Source organism: Vicugna pacos, chromosome 11, assembly GCF_048564905.1.
Source record: "Vicugna pacos chromosome 11, VicPac4, whole genome shotgun sequence".
Classification (NCBI taxonomy): domain Eukaryota; kingdom Metazoa; phylum Chordata; class Mammalia; order Artiodactyla; family Camelidae; genus Vicugna; species Vicugna pacos.
In genome coordinates, this window is record NC_132997.1 from 64722295 (window position 1) to 64743377 (window position 21083).

General features: G+C 39.2%; 1 protein-coding gene and 1 long non-coding RNA gene across 2 annotated transcripts in view; one reads left to right on the plus strand and one right to left on the minus strand.

Moving 5' to 3' along the window:
- LOC140699347 (uncharacterized) overlaps window positions 1-21083 on the minus strand; it is a 300931-nt gene that overhangs the window by 232084 nt on the left and 47764 nt on the right. The window lies entirely within an intron of this gene.
- Window positions 4563-7201, plus strand: MBL2 (mannose binding lectin 2). The gene is given in 5 exon segments (XM_006206677.4): window positions 4563-4743; window positions 5142-5192; window positions 5195-5260; window positions 5862-5930; window positions 6726-7201. Coding segments are annotated over 5 exon segments (843 nt in total).

The window sequence follows — 21083 nt, forward strand, 5'->3', positions numbered from 1 at the left end:
TGTGGTGGGGCAGGCAGTCCTCCTACAGGTCAGAGAGGCAATGTTGTTGTCTAGAGGGGGTGCCAGGGTGGAGGCAGTTCTAGGAAGAGCTTAAGATTCAGAACAAATATGCACAGTTGCCTTATCGATGAGGAGGAGTGAGGACTGGGTAGTCTGGGGCTGACACACGTGGAGAAGTTTATCTCGTGATGGGAAAGACCTCCTGCAGACTCTGGAGAACAGGAAGGACTCATAGCTGCACCAGGAGCAGTGACTCAATCAGACTGACTTCCCACCTAGAAGCCCACACCTTCCCAGCTCAGTTACAGGAAATGTCAGATCCAGAGGACAGCTTACTGACCTCTGGACTAAGGGTTCAATAAAAAGCACAGTGATCAAAGCCAGTACTTCCAGTGTGACCTGGAGTCAGCTGCCTTATTTCATCTCCTGCCAGTTTGGAGTAGGAGCAAGGGGAAAGTCTGGATACTAAAGAGAGATGAACAAGTTGCCAGCAGCCTTTTTTAGACCCTGGATCTCCTGGTCTCTGTCACTGTGGCTCTGTACCATCCTGGACATCTTTTAGGCACAGGGGATGGGTCAGCAGAAAGTAAGGAAACCAGACCCTCCACAAGCCAAGGACAGTGTAGTTGGAAAGGACCTGGAAGGGAATCCCATGCACTTTCCTTCTGGTGTTTGGAGGCCTATATGATACTTCACCACATGGCTCTGCAACCTCTGTTTGAAGCTCCTGTGATGGACTCCTTCACCACCGAAGCCACCATGACATCTATTAGAAATGCTGTTCAGAATTAAATAAATTTTGCTTCACTAAGCTATTGTTCTATTACTTCTAGATTATCCCTCTTGACCACTGGCACATGATTCAAGCTACTTTTTTTTTTAACAACCAGTAGTTTAATATAAATACAATCAGCATAGAAAAACTCAAAACTACGCATACACCAAAACCAGAACGCCAAGTGGGGGGTGGGCAAAGGCACATTTCTGATCTTTTGACTTAGACAGTCTTCAAATAGAATCAACAAAGAAGACAAGTCAAGCCATTTACCCACAAGATACTCATTATACCTCTGGCAATCAGTTGAATGGCACCCAGACATTCAAGTCAGAAATTTGTGTGTCCAAACAACTTCCTTTTTCTTGCTCACCATTTCACATCCAACCAAGCTCCATCAACTATACCTTGTAGATGTTTCTCAAATGTGTAACCTTTTCGATACAACTGCCATTACCCAAATTCTGGCCACCACCATCTGCTGTTTAGACGACAGTACACACCTTCTTCCAGCTCTGCTTTTACCCAGTCCTGCTCCCCTCCAACCTTTCTCCACATTTTAGTCAGTTTTTGAAAAATTCAAATATGATCATTCCTCTTCTATTGGAATTTGTCTTATGACTCTTGGGAGGAGATCCAAAGTCCTTCACATAGTTTATAAGTCCTATTGTCAACAGGCTTATATCTCATCTCTCACACTTTTGGGTCTCACACTGTAAAACCAGTCAGACTGGACAGCATTATCTGCAGGAACCCAGCCTACTCTTTCTCACTTTTAAGCCATTGCACAAACTATTCTCATTGTTGCACAACTTGGACAAAGCTCTGAAGGAAGCAGGGATAGTCTTTGGATCACTCATAGCATCCTTGAGATTCCCTTTGGAAACTTTTTCGTTTGAAATATTTCTTTTCTCACAGACAAGTGGAAAATAATAGTTTAAAAAAACAAGGTTCTCATGTGCCCTCATCCATCACTCACCAATGGTAGGATATAACACACCAGAGTACAAGAGTCAAAACCAGGACATTGGAACAAAACAAAGAGATAAGGATTTTATTTGGATTTAACCATTACTTGCCTGCATTTTTCTTGGTGTATAGTTCTATGAAATGTTATCACAATCATGGGTTTGTATAATCACCACAATGAAGATTCAGAACTGTCCCATCATCCGAATGAAACTTCCTTGTGCTACACTTCATAGTTACACCCTCCCTGCAGCCCTGCTCACTGCCAACTGCTGACTGTTCTCCATTATTTAATGTTGTCATTTCAAGAATACTATCTAAAAAGAATCACAGAATTTGTAAACCTTTGAGATATTTATTTTACTTAAGACATGATTCCCTTAAAATTCATCCAAGTTATTATATTAATTAATAATCTGTTCCCTTTTTTGTGAGTTTTCCAGTTTATCCATTCACTTGTTGAAGGACAGTTGGGTTATTTCCAGTTTTTCTGGCTATTAAAAATGAAGCTTTCAAAAATGTGGTACTTACATTTAGTGGAACATTATTCAAACTTAAAAAGGAAGGTAATTCTGATACATGCCACCTCATGGATGAGCCTTGAAAACATCATACTAAGTGAAATAAGCCAGTTATGAAAATAGATACTGTAGGATTCCACTTACACAAGATGTCTAGAGTAGTCAAATTCATAAAGACAAAAAGTAGAACAGTGGTTGCCAGGGGTTGAGGGTAAGGGTGGGGTTGGAAATGAAGATTTTTTTTTTTTTTTTGGTGGGAGGAATTATTCTTAATGGGTACAGAGTTTCAGTTAGGCATGAATGAAAAAGTTCTGGAAATGGATAGTGTTGATGGTTGCCCAACAATGTGAATGTAATTTATGCTGCCAAATTGTACACCTGATAATGGTCAAAACAGTACATTTTATGTTATCTATACTTTCCTACTTTTTATTGTGATAAAATAAGGTAAATGGCTAGAATATAATATCATGTGTCCTAAGTAATATGAAAGAAAATAAGGCAAGCTAAGAGGATAGACAGTGGCAACAACTCAGATAAAGCTATCAACAGAGGATTCTCTGAAACAGGAATGGAAGACAAAGAGCCTGCCAGCGGCACAATGGAGGGGACGTCGAGGCTGGGAGGGCGCCCAGTGCAGAGCCTGAGGCAGGAGCAGTCAAGGTGTGCTAAAGGCAGCAAGGCGTCTGCTGCACCTCCACGGATGAGTGTGTGTGTGTACACTGGCATGTCTGTGTGTACGGCCAGTATGCACAAGCGTGTGGGTGCATTCATGGGAATCTTTTTCGTTTCTCTGTTGGAAACAAGCATTTCGGCATGACTAACCATGTGTGCCTACTTCTGGCGGCTCAGCAGTAAGAACTGCCAAAACGGAAGGCAACTGAAAGGAGGAACTGTACAGTGTTAAAGAAAACAGCCACCAAGCACAGTGCCAGAAGCCCCTGGGAACTGGTCTTAAGAAGAGTTGTTTATTAATCTGGGGTTGAAGGCCAGGCCTCTGCTGTCCCTGTTCACAAGGCTAACTGGGCCTTGCGATACCAAGTTCAGCCTCCTCCCTCACCCTGACACGTCCGCCAGAGCATCCTGCTGGAGGGCCAGTTTCCTCGTCACTGCATCCCTGCTCTGAAGAAGTCCCAGTGATTTCTTTCTGGTAAATGGATCTGGGGTCTTAGATCAAATGTCTAGGGACTTGACATGATCTGGGGGCCTAGAGGAGACTTTCTGGGAAGTGGATGTGGGCAGGTGGCAGGCAAAAGCCATGCTGAGGGTATCTCTTTCTCTGATTATGCTGGGGCATCTGTGACTCTCCTGGGTTCAGCTGACCATTTGCAAGTGAGACTGTGCCTTTGTTTTCGAAAAGAGCCAAGAAGGATTAGACCCTTGAGCCTGGGCTGCTGAGGTTTCCTGGGGAGGCACAGCTGGTAGAGAACTCTGAAGGCAGATGAAATGTTTGAAAAGACTGAGATGGAGAAATAGAATGGTATTCAAGGAAGGTGATCTAATGGCAAATGGTTTTGACTTATAGAACACACAGAACTCCTGCCAGGAAGTAGAGAGGGATCAGGCACCCTGCCAGGGCCAAGATAGTGAGAAATTTTCAGAGAAAATTCTCCCCCTTGCAAGTGTCTCTTGCAGTGGGAAATAAAACAGCAAGAGGAAGCACACTCAAGTTAATTCTGGCTGGGTTGGTAAGGAGAAGTGACTCTTCCTTTCTGGATCATTAGACTGCAGCTCAATGCCTGCCACTGAGTAAATGTTGGTTAATTGGTCCTGGAGGGCAGTGGACTGTCCAGATATGAGGGTGGGATGCCGGTGTGCAGGTGACAGATGGGCTCTGAGGGGAGAGGTGGGGAGAGAGAGAGCTCCTACAGATCCCTGGGTCTCCATCCGAGTTTACCTGGTAAACTCACAGGCATGAGTGAGCTACGCAATGTGTAGGCCTATTTGCTCTCACAAAGGACAAAGAGAGCACCCTCATAGCCTTCCAGCAGTAACACCAGAAGCCCAGGCACTGGTGACCCCTCTCCCCATGACAATGCAAGTTGTTGTGCCTAGCTTTATTGAAGTATTAACCACACAATGTCATAGCAGTATTTACTTTCCCAAATCCCTTTTCTGGAGGCCAGGAATGGGTCATCCATCTCTATAATACCTGTGCACAGTACAGGTTATACAGAAACATATATATGTATGTATGTATGTTATATAGAAAGTGGGCATGTTCGGAAAATATGTGTTGATTAACGGAACAAGATGAGATAACCATCCTTGACTTTTCCCACCCCAAGGTGAGGACCATGTCTCTGCTTCCATTGCTCCTTCTCCTCCTCCTGATTGTGGTGACAGCATCTTGCACAGAAACAGAAAACTGTGAGAATGTCCAAAAGACCTGCCCTGTGATTGCCTGTGGTTCTCCAGGCATCAGCGGCTTCCCAGGCAAAGATGGGCGTGATGGTGCCAAGGGAGAAAAGGGAGAACCAGATACAGTTTGGGCTGTTCTGTCTCTGTGACTCTGTCTCCCAGAGGAAGCTGCCTGGAGATGTAAGGTGGGTAATGTCACACTCATGCAGTTTGTACTTCTCTCAATGCCGTATTATAATTCAAAACAGAGATACAGCTCAGACTCTCTGGCTTCCCAGTTTTCCACACAGGAATTGGTGACACACAGTGTCCTTCTGGCTCAGGGAGTTGACTCTCAAGGCAGACCACCTGATGGGACAGACGAGGCTTTTCTTCTATGGTCTTTGGAAGCAGTGGCTTGGATAAGTTAGCTCTGGATCAATATCTCCCTCCTCCCAGGAAAGGACTGGGCATCAAGCCTTTGGAGAAATTGAGTAGGAACATGAATATTGAGTCCTGTTTTCTTTGTCCTCCAACAGGCCAAGGACTCAGAGGCTTGCAAGGCCCTCCTGGAAAGGCAGGGCCTCAAGGAATCCCGGGACTCCTGGGTTACCAGGACCAGTGGGCCAAAAAGGAGACCATGGAGATAATTTGGGTAAGGTGTCTACTGCAGCAAGGTTAGGCTGAAGGCCCCTGGGTCCGGGAACTCTGAGTACCATGTGGGAAATGCCCCTTCTCCTGCTGCCTCCTGGGAAGGTGCCCAACTCTGCTTCCTGACCAATAGCCTCAGACTTTTCTAGGTTACTTAGAGCCTCAGGAGATTCTTATCAGTGCCTACAGACTCATAAACCCTCATGTGCCTCCTAGAGAGCTAAGCCCTGGCTCTCCCTCAGTGGAATCAATCCAATGTGCAGCTCTGGTTCAAAGAGGAGAAAAAATTCTCTATGTGTTGGACTTGCTATGCCTATTTTCACAACAGCAGTAGATACATGGTATGTCAGTTATCTTTTACTTCATGAGAAACAAACAGACAAACAAAACGACAGCCATTTATCTAAATCACAATTCTGTGGATCAGCCAAGTGATTTCTTTGCTGGTCTCAGCAGGACTCACTCGTGTGTCTGTGGTCAACTGATGACCAATGGTCTCACTTACGTGGCTGGTTACTGTTTGGCTATCAGCTGGAGTGATGAGGGTAGTTGAGTTCTAAGATGCTTTCTCAACAATGCTCTTTCACTCTGTTTTAATTTTCTAGGTGACCATATTACCCTGGCTGCTTCAGAAAGAGCAGCCCTGCGATCAGAATTGGACCGTATCAAAAAGTGTAAGCCTTCTTTCTTACTTTTCAGGGTGCTTGAAGTTTGGGAACGTGGAAGACAACAAATTATTTCTTGAACATATATAACTTTCTAGCACCTGTATAGGTAATTTTCATAGTCTGATCTCATGAACTCCTCACAACAACCTTACGGTAGAAATAGAGGCAAAGGGAAACTACGTAATTTACTCAAATGCACAGAGCTAATATGTAGCAGAGGCAGTGTATAAACTACAGTCAGTCTGACACCAGAGACCCTGATTCTGTACTCTTTACTATCAGGGTACATATGCATCATGAAAATGGGACCTATGCCCCTTTCCCTTTGTTATGCTGATGCTGAGAACTGACAATGGGGCTTAACATGTTTCTTTTCTGCCCTCCTGGCCTGGGACAAATATTCTCAGACATTTTTTATTTATTTTCAAGTTCTTAGTGGAGTAAAACTTAAGAATCATAAATTATATGTATTCTAGAGCTCTGGTCCAAAAAGACAAAGGCCTGTGTTCCAGTCTGTCTCTTCAGATTAGGGCTTCCAGATTTAACAAAGAAAAAGACAAGACACCCAGTTAAATTTGAATTTCAGGTAAAGAACAACTAATTATTTTTAGTATAAGTATGTCCCAAAATTGCATGTGAAATACTTATACTAAACAAAAATTCATTGTTTGCCTAAAATTCAAATGTAACTGGACATACCGTATTTCATGTGGCAACTCTACCCTAGAAGCCTTTATCCAGACAAATACCTTGAGCTGGGCTTAAAGACAAGCCAGTGTCATCCACATTTTCCCATTTTAGGGCTGATCTTCTTTCAGGGCAAACAAGTTGGGAAGAAGTTCTTCCTCAGCAACGGTAAAGAGATGACCTTTGCTGCAGTGAAGGCTCTGTGTGCCCAGTCCCAGGCCTCTGTGGCCACCCCTATGAACGCTGAAGAAAACAAGGCCATCCTGGTGTTAGCCAGTGCAGAGGCCTTCCTGGGCATCACAGATGAGAAGACTGAAGGCCAGTTTGTGGATCTGACAGGAAGGGAGTTAACCTACCAAAACTGGGATAGTCATGAGCCCAACAACGCTGATTCTGGGGAAGACTGTGTGATCATCTTGAAAAACGGCAAGTGGAATGACATCACCTGTTCCTCCTCCTTCTTGGCTGTCTGCGAGTTTCCTGCCCGAGAGAGCATGACCCTCAGGTCCTCTTGTCCCTTCATTCATCTCACAGGTCCACAGTCTGATTTGAAAGATAAGTCTATATCAATTTCCCACACCCAGTATTGACTTGCCCCTTAATGGAGAGTCAGAGAAAATGAGAAGAATGGGTTGAATGATGAGACATGGAAGTGAGAAATGAGAAGAGACTCAGTGGTGTAAGAGTATCTGGTTCAGACCCAATCACTAATAATAATCACAACCAACAACAACAACAAAATAACAATAGTGGTAGCAGCAGCAACAGTATTAATAAAACATTTTAAATGTTTACTGTGAGTCAGACCCTATATTATAGGTAGAACATTAATTAACTAATTTAATTAGGCTGTTTACTTTTGTTTGAGTAGTGTTATCGAATGTACAAAAATAAAATGGATTTATTTTTCCATTTACTCTAAACACCTGTGCTCCATTGAGTCTTTCTCTTTGGGGTGAAGGCTCCCCTAAATTACATCCCCCTAGCCTAATTTCATAGCTTTTCTGCCAGTCTCAGGTATTAATAGAACCTATCTTGTTGTTTTCTTTCTAAACTATTTTATTTTCTTTTTTAATGAACTACTACACTATATAAAGAACATAAATATCAAGTGAATAGATTAATGAATTCTCACATGTCTACACCCCATGTAACCATCCTCTAGATCAAGATACAGAACATTTCTAGCATCCTAGAAGCCCTTTCATAACCCTTTCTGGTTGATATTCCTGAAGGAAAATACTATTCTGAGCTCTACTACCATATATTAATTTTGTCTGCGTACGAACTTCATACGGATGGAATCACACTATACATACAGTTTTATATCTTGCTTTTTTTAATTCAAAATTAAGTCTGTGATGGTCATTCATGTTGTTAACATCTAGCAGTAGATATTTTATTTTCATTGTCACGTAGGATTCCTCTACATGAATATATCTCAGTTTACTCATCTATTGTTAATAGACACCTGGACTGCTTCCAATTTTTGACTATTAACAAAAAACTCAAGAATATTTCTGCACTTGTCTTTTGGTAGACACACGCACTAATTTCTCTTGGCTACCTACCCAGGAGTAGAATTGGTGGATCATGGAATAAGCACATTTTTAACCTTACAGTCTCACCAGCAAATGTGCATCAGTTCTAGGTGCCCTACATACTTGTAAAAGAGTTGATATTTTAGTCCTTTTAATTTTGGCCATTCCTGTGGGTATTTAATTTCCTTAAGATTTAGGTCTATTTATATTTTCTATGTCTTGTGCAGTTTTGGCAAATTGTGCTTTTTTCAATGAATTTGTCCATTTCATCTGAATTGTTTAATGTATTGGTGTAATGTTGTTCCCAGTATCTTTCTATTCGCTTTTATTGTAAGCAGGGTCTGCAGTCGTGTCTCCATTGCATCTTTCATGATTTTTTGTATTTTCACTTTTCTTGATAGGGATTTGTCAATTTTACTAATCGTTTTCAAAAGCTGCTTTTTTATTTTGGCATTGCTTTTCTCTATTAACCTGTGTGACCAATTTTATTTATATTTGTTCATGTCTTTACCATTTCCTTGTGATCCCTCTTCATTGCATTAAATATGCCCTTCTTTTTCTAACTATTTTTAATTAATATTTAGAGACTTACTTTTCTATGTTTCTTCTTTTCTAATATATTTATTTAAAGTTTTAGGATTTTCATCTGAAGACTGCTTCAGCTATATTCCATGGGTTATGATATATAGCTTTCATCACGTCCTTCAATTCAAAGTATTTTACAATTTTCATTTTAATTTCTTCTTTTACTTGTGGTTTATTTATAGCTATGTAGTTTAATTCCCAAATATTTGGTAATTTTAAAAAGTTATTTTCATGTAATTGACTTACAGTTTTATTCTACTGTGCCCAGGAACATACTTTGTATAGATTCAGTAATTTGAAATTTGGTAAGACTTGGCTTTTATGGCACAACTTATGGCTAAGAATGGTAAATGTATTATGTGCATGTGAAGTAATGTGTTTTCTTCAGCTGATAAGCAATGATAACATTAGGCCAGGATGTTAGTCTCACTGTTTGTAGCTTCTATATTCTTACTAATATTTTGCCTTTTAAAAATCAGTTTCTAAAAAATGCATATTAAAATATACAACTATGGTTGTATTTTTGTCTGTTTCTCATTTTAGTTCTGTCATTTTTTTGTTCTATGTTGAAGCCATATTAATATGCAACTACAAATGTAGGACTATTATAATTTTCTGTTTTTAATTCTTTTTTTATTATGAAATATCTTTCTTTACTCTAGTAATTTCCTTTCATTGAAGTGTGCCTTGCCTAATGCTAATTCACTAATCAGCTTTCTTTCATTTCATGCTTGCATGCTAGGTACTTTCCCATTCTACATTTACCCATTTCTGTCCTTATATTCGGGATGTCTCTTTTATTAGCGTATGGTTGGCTCTTTCTGAATATCCACTGTGACACTCTAAACTGGATTTACAGCACTATCATTTAACAGCTATGTGATCATGAGCTAGACTTCCTTTGAATAGTTTAGTTCATATATATTTAATTTAATTATTAATAGAATTGGTTTCAAATATAGCTCAATTCCCTAAATCAATCTTTTAAAATTTTTATTAAGAATACATTGGCGAGGATCTGTAGGAACTATCTTCTCTCTGCCTGTTGCCTGACTCTTTTTCTGTGTTTACTGGAAAGACAGCATTTGGATAATATAAAACAAATAATACATTCAGATTTCTTGTTTCAGCTCCAACTAGTAAAGGGTTTGAAAGTCATACTCCCATTCTCACAACAACAATAACAACAAACTTAAAATGAATGACTCTTCTGAGATCCTTCAGAGAACTGAGTGCACAAGGCAAACTGTCTAGTGATGAAGTCCCTGTCCTCCCACAGTAATTAAAGACTAAAAAAATTAATTCTTCCCAATGATCCCATTTTTCATTTTCTGATTCTGCTCAGGCTGAGCCAGAAGAGTGTCACTCACATCTTGTGGAGCCTGAGTCCTTCCTCAGCAGCCCGGCCTCGAACACCTGCCCTTTAAGCGCTCATGGCTCCTCCAGCCCCTGCAAGCCAGGACTCATGACACACCAACCCCCCTCTTGCTCCACTATTCCATGCTTTGAGGGGTTGGGATGACATATGAAAAGGTCATAGGCCACATTCATGAATGGAAGAAGCACCCGTAGGCAGAAATATGTGACAAATAGAAAAGAGAAACCCTCTCAAACCCATCTTCAGCAGAGTGACACCCAGTCAGGGCCAGTGCTTAGGCCACACTCTGAATTTAAACCCATTTAGGGAAAATTTCCCATTTGGGGGTCATTTTTATCAGTTTCTATAATCTCAGGGGAAAAAGAAAACAGCTTCAAATACTGCTTTTTCTCTCAGCGAGTACCCTTTGCAATGTTACATTAACACGGAAGCTCCTGAGACCCTAGGCTTTATTTCCTGTGACCACATCCTCCACATGGAACCCTTCACCCATATTTAAAATCTTCTCACCTCAATTTCTCTTTCCAGTGCAAAGTGAGGCATGGGGTCTTCCTGTGAACAGCCTCCACTCCCTCCACTGGGCAGGACGTTCCACACGTAATGTGGGGCAACCCTCCCAGAAGAGTTCATGGTCTCATCCTCAGATGCAGTGACCCACCTTTCCCTCAGTTCCCAGCTGGCAAGTCCCACAGCTACCACAGCCTGATGCCTCAGAGCTGCCGCTGCTTCCTCCCCTCCCGCGATGCTCTAAACCCATGGGGGCCCTCACCTCGGGAGGCTGCCTGGATCCCGTGTTACTCTCAGGGACCTGAACTGTCACTGCCACTGGGGGAGGCTTCTGAAGCCTGTGCTTCCAGAGCCCCTGGGGAGAACCCGCAAGCTTTCTGCTGTGGGATCTCCCCAATCTGCCTTTTCACATCTTTGAATTATCAAAGCCTTAGATAATTTGTAGTCTTTTGCAACAGAAACACTCTTCTCTGTCAAGTGGTTTTCTGTTTGCATTCTCTCTCTCTCTCTTTCTTTCTGTTTCTCTTTCCTTTATCCCCATCTCTCCTTTATAAGTTTTATTGCATAAGACCTAGAAAGAATCCTGATTTATAACAAGCAGATACTCTTTGTGATTTGGGCTTATGTCCACTTAGTCTGAAGAAGTACTAAAATAAGTTGTATGATGGCCTTCAAAGATATATCCATGTCCTAATCCCTGGAACCGGAGAATATTACCTTATATGGTACCTTACATGTGATGTGATTAAATTAAAGCTCTTGAGAGAAGGAGATTATCCTGTGTTTTCTGGGTAAGCCCTACATGTAATCACATGCATCCTCGTAAGAAAGAAAAAAAAAAGGAGTTTGGAGACAGACTCACAGAGGAGTTACACAGAAGAGGAAGAAGAAATGTGTCCACAGAAGCGAAGATCGGGGTTATGCAACCACAAGCCAGTGAACGCCTGCATCCACCAGCACTGCAAGAGGCGTGGAGCACATTCCCCACAGAAGCCTCTCAGGTGAACGCAGCTCTATAGACATCTTGATTTCAGGCTTTTGGGCTTGAGAAATGTGAGCAAGTAAATTTCTGTTGTTTTAAGCAATTTGGCTTGTATTATAATATACGTATGCATGGGGGGCTTTTCTCAGGACTGGGTGAAGAAACTACAGGATTCTGAGGAATGCATGAGGCCCGTGCCTGGAACAGACTCTATCTACACAGTGACCACCAGCAGCAGTGACCCTCGCAAAAGACGACCTGGGAGCTCTAAGGCAACCTCTAGTCCCTCGTCTCTCAGGAGCCATGAGATCACCTGGTCATGGAGAGATGAAGGGAGGAAGCTTTGAGCTTGTGAACCCTGGAATTCTCTCATTCCTGGAGGCCTTCAGGCAGCTGATTATTTTCTGTGTCCTCTCTCATTCTCATCCACTCCTGTCTGCGCTGAACTGTGTCTTCTTGATAATGGTCTCTTAACCTCTGTACCTGCTTATGCCCATGCTCGGTTCCAGGTCTTCAATAATAGCATCTCTACCAATTGTATTAGCAGGGATGGTTTGTTTCCCTCTTACATTTGCAATATTTTGATTTTGGCCCCCCTTCCCTGCCAAGAGTGGTTCCTGTGCCCACTTTTGTTAATCCAGCAGCTTAGCCAGCCTCTCTGTTCCGGCCTATGCCGTGGTCTTCACCAGAGGTCTCAGCTGTGGAGTGGCCACAGGAAGAATGACAAAATGTACCCAGTATGCTCATATCCGAAGAGGTGACTTGCAGGGACCTGAAAATGGATATAAATGTGCGTGCACACACATGCAAACACACCTCTTGCCACATTTGGCAGAAAAAATAGTCCAACTGAAACTTGTTGCATAACATTATTAGGCTTCCCTGTCTGATTCTGAACCAGCAACATCAGAAGGGATATTCTAGAGTGAAATCACCAAATGTGCCAGCAGCAGCAGAGCCAGGCCACACTTTTCAGTGCAGCCCAGAGCTGACACTCAGGCACCGACAATGTGGGCATTAGGTACCCTGCCTTCTGGGTGGTGAGCATCCTGACACTGTCGGTATGCAGGTAGGGACTGGAGCATCTTACACATGACTGACAGAGAGCAGTGGATGTTTGAACTGTTATAAGTAAACTGAGACATATTAAAATTTATGGGAGTTCATTTGAATAGGGTAGCACCAAGGGTAGCACCAAGCCAAAAGTAGTTAGGAGTGCTCAGCTGACAGAAGATAGGGGAAAGGCTTCTATAGAGAAGATGTGGAGGCAAAGCAAAGCAATTATTTGACTGGCTATAGCTTCAGCAGCTGTCTTGTTTGGGAGAGCCCAGTTGGCTGTTTGTTACTGGCTGGTCTTAAGTTTCACTTTCTCAGATTCAAGAGCAGTGACCCTGACTTAGGTTTCGATTTGTAGGCTGCCAAAGCATTAGAGCCACCCAGTCCAGTGGTCTCCTTGCTTAATTACTTTAACAAGTTTTAACAAAACTGAAAACAGTTTTGTTTCAATAAAAATCCTACATGGAACACCAACACATACAAGAGTTTAAGAAGCAATTTCATCAGAAAATAATGACTTTTTGTGTTTGGAAAAGCTAAAATTTATAGTTTTATACAACATGAGACAGAGTACTCTGATAAACTTAAAAATTTTGAAATCCAAAAGTTTTTAATGTTGGTTATAGTCTTATATCAGCTTCCAGCATTCAATCTACTTTTAAAAAAATATCTGGTCTTAGTTGCACAGTGTCAGATAGTGAGTGACACGTGCAAATATTTATAAAAGATAGATGGATGCACAATGCATGCTGGGGATCCTCTTAGTTCAACTATACTTTCAACTCACAGGATTACCATAGCCACACTTGGCCCTGGCTCCATTGTGAGAGATGGAAGGAAAGGAAACACAGCCTACTGTCTGGGCAGAAATGAACATTTTTCTGCAGTGGTGGGAGACCTGACAGCATCCACAGTGGTCCAGGAGCTACTCTCTGCCCCCAAGTGACAGTTAAGGTGTGACAGAGCCAGATCTACACAAGTAGGTGCAAAAGTGGCTTAGAAGCAAAATCCTGGCTTAGAAGTCCCACACCCCTAATAGGAAATAGTAGTCTCGTGTTTTTTCGTATCTTATATATTTTTTAAACTATGATAAAATAAACATAACATAAAATTGACTGTCTTAACCATTTTTAAGTGTATAGATTAGTGGTATGAAAAGATGCTCAACGTCTCTAGTTAGCAGAGAAATGCCAATCAATGAGACATCACATCACACCTCTTAGAATGGCTATTATCCAAAAGTTAAAAGATAACAAGCTTGGTGAAGATGTGGAGAAAAGGAAACTCTTATGCACTGTTGGTGGGAATGTAAATTGGTGCAGCCACTATGGAAAACAGGATGGAGGTTCCTCAAAAAATTAGAAATAGAACTGCCATACGATCCAACAATTCCACTTCTGGGTATTTATCTAAAGAAAATGAAAACACTAACTTGAAAATATATCTGCAACCCATGTTCATCACATCATCATTCATAAATAGCCAAGATATGGAAACAACCTAAAAGTCTGCTGACTGATAAATGGAAAAAGAAAATGTGATACACACCCAAAAACACAACACACTGGAATATTATTTAGCCTTAGAAAGAAGGAAATCTTGCTATGTAGGAACCACAAATCTTATAATAACATCTCCATAGGTAAAGTTTCCAGGTATCCACAGGCGACACTTAACTCGCAAGAATTATCACACTTCCCGGAAGTCCAGAGTTGTGTATCCCAAACTGGTATTTTCAGTTCATTCTGCCCTCCTGGGACAGAGGCAGCACCCAATCAGAGGTCATTTTTACCCTATGCAGTTATTTCTCAGTAACACAGCTGACATTTCACTTTTATCAAGTTTCCAGGCTAGAAAGTTAACCCAAAGCCAAATTCCACAGAAGAGGAGAAAGGAGAAATTTATTAGCCCTTTACTCAACACTGTAACATTTCAAAGATTCATGTATTCTCAGACTGTTCCACAAGAAAGAGGAATTCAAAGTTAAATGGAAAGTGACATCTGGCATGATATATATGGTGCCCTAGATGTTATTGTTTCAGCTGACCATTAGAGCGATGACAAGCACAGATGCAGGTGGGCACTGAGGAGACGTGCCATAGCCTTGACAAGAGTTTAAGTGAGCTCATGAGAAGAGCTTCATTGCACTGAACTGACTTGCATAACAGATCGGGAGTGGAACCCACTGGGGTGAATTTCTAAAGTGTCCAGTGTATCAGTGGACTTTCTAGGCAGTGATGCCGTGCTGAGAATTTCAAATGCATTAGAGAAATCTGTGGGGTAACTTTGTTCCTAGCTCCACACAGAGACATTATCTACTGGGCAGTCCAAGTAATTGTGTTGGTAGTCTCCAAATGGATAAAATTTGTTTCTCACCACATGTGTAAATCAAGGTTACTCTCACTTAGTTTTATATCTTTGAAAATTTTTTCTTGGAAAATAAATTCTAATTCCATCTTTGCAGCCAGTAGTGCTCCTTTGCATCCCTGACATGCCCTGAGACAACATGAGTACAATTGCTATAGAGGGGAGTGGAGTACAGGAAGGGGTTGCCCAGAGTTCTCTCCTCCTGGAGTTTCATGACAGGCCCTGGGCGGGTGGTTGTCCTGCTCACTGCTTAGCAGGCCTGCTCTCTAGGAAGAAATCTGAAATTTCACTTTCTTTTGTAGATATAAAGCTATTTAGAATTTTCTGTTTGATCTTAACATCATTTTGTTTTATTTTTCAAGGACTCTAACTTGGTGAATTTATCGACATAAAGTACTTCATAGACATCCTTCATTACTCTTTTGTTATCCATCAGAGTCAGTAATGATAACCTCTTTTCATTCCTGACGTTGCTAATTTGTTTTCTCAATTATTTTCCTGATCTGTCTTGCTAGATATTTATAAATTTCATTAATCTTTGCAAGAAATAACTTTGGGTTGTTCTTTCCTTATTTCCTCATTTTCTTTTAGCCTTCTATAACATTAATTTCTGTTCTTATCTTTATTATTTCCTTCCCTCCACTTACTTTGAATTTAATTTGATCATATTTTTCTAGTTTCTTAAAGTGGATAATTAGATCATTTACATCATGCCTTTTTCCATTCCAATATAAGCATTTAAAACTATAAATGTCTCCTATTAGAATTGCTTTAGCTATATCTTACAAATTTAAATGTCTCATTTTCATTATGATCTGGTTTAGAATATTATCTAATTTCTCTTTTTGTTTCTTCTTTGACCATGGATTATTTAGGACTTACTTGCTTAACTGTGACCTAAATTATGCTGGCATCTAGTTAAGTTACTTGGAAATCGTTTTTTTCAAGTCTAGCTTCTATGTGGGGCTGAAGCAGTGCTTGGTTTAGAGGAAATCATTCACCTCTATTTATTACTCAATCATGAATTAAGGGTTTTTCTAGTCTGGTTGGCAGGTACAGGCTCTGTTCTCAGGCCTGTGTGAGTGTTGGGCACTATTCACTCCCATCTTTTCAGTCAGTTTTTTTCCCTGGCCTTGTGCAGAATCCTCATGAGCACACACTGGTCAGAGTTCTGGAAAATCCTCAAAGTTAGGACACCTTTCACATTGCAGTGTTCTCTTGCTCTGATATTCTTTCTCACGATCCCCAGATGTCTATATTTCTGTGATCTCCCAGCTCTGCCTCCTCAACTCAGGGCATCCAATGGGCTTCGTCTCTTTTTCTCTCCCTGAATTTCAACCAGGAATTTCTCAAGTCATTAAGTTACAGGTATATTAGGGCTTACTTAGTTTATTTCTAGTCTCTCAGAGATCATTCTCCAGTGCCTTAAAAACCATTGTTTCATTCATTTTATTATTTCAGTTATAAATGAATGGTAGTGACTGTGTACCAATAAACTTTTTTCACCAAAACAAGTAGTGGGATATGGATTTAGTGTGCAAGCCTGTGATTTGCCAACTGATGAACTAAAGCAACCCTAATCTAATTTCCATATCAGAGATCCAGGAAAGACTGTTTGGAAGAACAGTTTTCACCATTATAAAATTCTTGGAAAAATCTCTTAAGTCCTATCCATTCAAATTCTGTGGATTTTTAAAGGCTCAAAATAACTAACATACATTAATAAATATTTATCAATTTAAGTTTAATTTAATTAATTTAAGTTGCCTAAGATTGCATGTGAATTAGAAAAAGAACTGGAACCTGGAACTAAAACTTAGAAATCCTATCACATAGCCCTTTTATATTTTTAACTATGCTTGCCAAAAAGGAAGAATTTTCCCAAGTAAAAGAAGTAATTCTCTTTGTTAGTTTTGGACAGTGTTTTTAATTGGTATTGAAAATAGCATGAGCTATAAAAACAGTAGATCCTAAATAAAGGCCTCAGATAGGAAAAAATCAGATACAAGCACAAAGAAATATTTTCTTCTTAATCTTCATGATAGTGGTTTTAAAAGAAAAGATAAGTCTACTGTCATACCTTGATTTTATTTGATGATGATGATGATGATGATATTGTTCCAGTTGCCATGACCACCTTGTTTGTGGTGAAATTTTTCGTCAAGACAGCAGAGGGTGCTCTTCTATTAAGATATTACACTATCTACCAGGAAATATGTTTCAATGTTTGTGGAGTAGCAAGAAATGTATTTTAATAAAATTATTATCTTTGTGGTTTTCTTCAATTTGCTGTTTTCAAAGGAGATTATTTCTGGAGTTTAGGTATCATTAGTAGTATTCCTAAACATTCAGTCATCCTTGAAAATGTAATGAAATCTACAAGTCAGCTAAGAAAAATAATCTACACATTTACATAAAAAAATTGATGAAGAATTTAAGGAGATACTAAAAAAAAGGTTGGGATTTTTCCAAACAATGCTCAATAATTTTGCAGAGCCAGTTTAAAAAGAAACATTTTCCTTATGGAAAATTTCAAACATGAAAAAGTAGAAAATAAAAATGATGAACTCATAACCCCTAATTCTTCTCTACTACCAATCCCTCCCAACCCAAAATACACACTGGATGATCTTGAGGCCAGTCATTATATCAATTTTGCCATAAAAATTTTATGTATCTAAAAAGGATAAGAACTTTAAAAAATTACCAGGTGGTACCATTATCACACCTTAAAAATTGAGCAAGTCCTTATGTTATCAAATATTATAATTTTTCATAATTTTTACATTGATTGATTTGATGAATCTAGACAAAGATGTACACACTGCATTTCATTATTATGTCTCTGAGTTACTTTTAATGTATATGTCAATTCCTTCTTTCTTTTCCCTTTTTATTTTTTATTTTTTTAAGAAATTAAGTTTACCTTGTTGAGCCTTGCTACTCAAAGTGTGGTCCATGGGTCAGCAGCATTGACAACTCTTGAGAGCTTATTATAAATTGGAATCTCAAGCCCACCCCAAACTACGAAATCAGGATTTGTATTTGAACAAGGTCCTTGGTCAATTTATATGTATGTTAAAATTTGCAAAGCACTTCTGTAGTTTCTTAGAGTCTGGATTTTATGTGTGCATTACAACTCTGTGATGTCATTTAGTATGCTCCTCTGTCTCCTGCATTCCTTGTTAACTGTAATTAAATCTGGAAGATTGACCTGACTGAATTTCAATTTCTTGACAGGACTACTTCCTAAGTGTTTGGTGTGCTTTTACCGGGAGGATCATAACGTCCAATTTCATCACTTTTTATTTTTGCTGCCATGGGTCATCACTGCCTTTGCTAATTAAATAAGGGTTTATAAAATGATATGCTAATTTTATCATTCCTTATTTCATTAACTGAGATGATTTTATAAAGAGAAAGTATTGCATTTGGTCTAAAATTTACTCAGAAAATGTAAGTTAAGTGTTTACCCTCACCCTCCCTCCCTTTTTTCTTTACTAATCTTGAGAATAGTCGATGAGTCCCCAAGCATGTTCCAAAGATGTCCAAAAAAGAAATTTTTATTTAAGTATACTTATGAACTCATAAGATTTTTAAAATCATATTTGATGGTTTAATTCACCAAATGTTATTATTATTGATTATTCAATTATTCTGCTGATTATTCAGTTGTTATTCTTTATCAATTCTCAATTTGTCCCAACTTTTGCTGTCGAGATACACTTCATGCTGTCTCCTTTTGACATGACCATGATATCAATGTTCTTTGATCATTTTCCTTGCTGTTATCACAAAATACTACATCCTTATCTTGTACACTTTCTGTCTCAGTCCTGAAATCAACCATTTTTCCAAGGATCCTTAGCTTCATTTAGTAGGAAATGATATTCAGAGATCAGAATCTGTGTACTAATGGTGCTCAGAGCTACTGAATAGCCATTGGTTACTGTTTCTAGGATTTTCACTGGACAGAACTAAGAAATACACATTTACAAGAATATATATTCTGTGTTTACACTAATAATTTCAAATATAAATTTGTTAATATAAAATTTTTGGTTAACTTCTCTCATTTTATAGTTATACCCTTTTTATTATGAAAAATCTTAATTCTTAATGATATTAACATAATGACTTATAGTTTTAATCCTATGACACAAAATAGTATTAGAATAATAATTAACAAAATTATTACTAATGATATAATCACAGAAAACAGTTTTAAGTTTTTTTGTTTTGTTTGAAAGTTATTTTGGCCTTAGCACATATCCCACTAAACATGTACAGTCAAATTAATGTTTTAAAGTTATCTGGCATAATTCCCATTTGTGCATGCCACCAACTCAACATAATTAGGTTTATTTATTTCACTTTGCTTTGCATTTTTAGGAATGCTTTTTATTTTCATTTTGATTTAATTTTGCCTTATATATACAGATCATTTTCACTGTTCCAAGGTCAAATAACAAAACGAGATGTATTCCGAGAAGTGTAGATGTAGAAATCTATTTTTTAAAAATTATTCTTGGGTCAGTTTCACAATGTAGAACAACAGCTAAGTCAGGTCAAAAGTGTACATGTTCCAGAGCAAAATGCAGCCAAAAGAGGAAACCTGGGCTTTTTTCTTGCTCCTTAAAATGAGATGCAGGACAGCTAAACTTATTTTCTATAACATACTCTAATTATTTTAGGAAGCACTTATATATGTAATTTATGGTTTTTGTTAGGCTGTGAGCAAAAATGACACATACTGTGAACAATTGTACCACATTGTTGGGGGCTTAGTTCACAAGGGGAAGAGAAGAAAAGTATATATTATGCATATTATATATTACATATATATCATGTAAAATTATTTCCTCTTTCTAGTTATTATTTTCTCTTCATTAAAATTAAAAAGTTGAATTGGGTGATCTTTTAAATCCTTCTCAGTCCTGAAATTCTGTTCTATTCTAAATGTGGTCCATAGTTTCCAAAAATGACCATCATCAGTGCCTTTGCTCCCTGTATGTGAATGACACCATCTTCTCAATTGAGATGCAATCTAATTCCCTTCTCTGTGAATCTGGGCTGGCCTTGGTGACTTCTTTGGTCTGCAGAATGTGTTAGAAGTCAAGTTCTAGTTCTTCCAAGGATAAGACGTAAGAAACCTTGCAGCTTCCTCCTTGTGCCTCTTGAAACCCTAGTTCTGGAGGAAGCCGGTCTCTATATAAGAAATCCAGTTATCCTGGGACTACCCTGCTGTGAGGAAGCCCAAGCAAGCTGCATGGAGCAAGCCCATGGAGAAACAGAAATGCTCAGCCTGCCCTCAGCCGTTCCTCTCATATCAGCATAGGCACCACCTATGTGAGTTAAAAAGCCTCAGTAGCTATCAAGCTCAGTCAAGCTTTCAGATGACTCCCACCTCAGCTGCCATCTGACTGCAACCATATGGAAGACTCCAAGCAAGAATCATCCAGCTGATCCCAGTCAACCCACAGAAATATGAAAAATACTAATAAATTGCCAATTTAAGCACTAATTCTTGGGGTGAGATTGGTGCAATAGTAGACAAGTAAAATAGCATAAGATACTCGCTAAAAGAAACAGTAATCAAAATGCACAAAAGAAGAGAAGATTAATTTTGACTATGGGGAATAAAGATTATTTCTTATCAGAGAAATTATTTGAGTTAGGTATTTCAAGGGTAAGAAAATACTTTGAGGAAATATATGGGGACAGAAGTATATACGGACCATCTGGTGAAGGCTTATTGTCAAAAGCTTTTTAATATAAAATTCAAAAATAAAAGTCATTTGAATATTTTGCATTGTTACAATTAATAAAAACCAAGATCATACCATAAAACTAAAAACATAAAGCTCTACTAAAGCAAAATATAGTCCAACTGCATATTCATTTCCTTTTGATGGCTTTGACTTTAACTAAGAATAGCATGTAGAGTATTCAGTGGAGAAGACTGTCCACATAGCTTTCAAATAGTTTAATTCATGTTATTTCTCTCAGCCCCTTTCTTTCTATGAGCCAGAATTGGACACAGGCCTTAAGTGCTG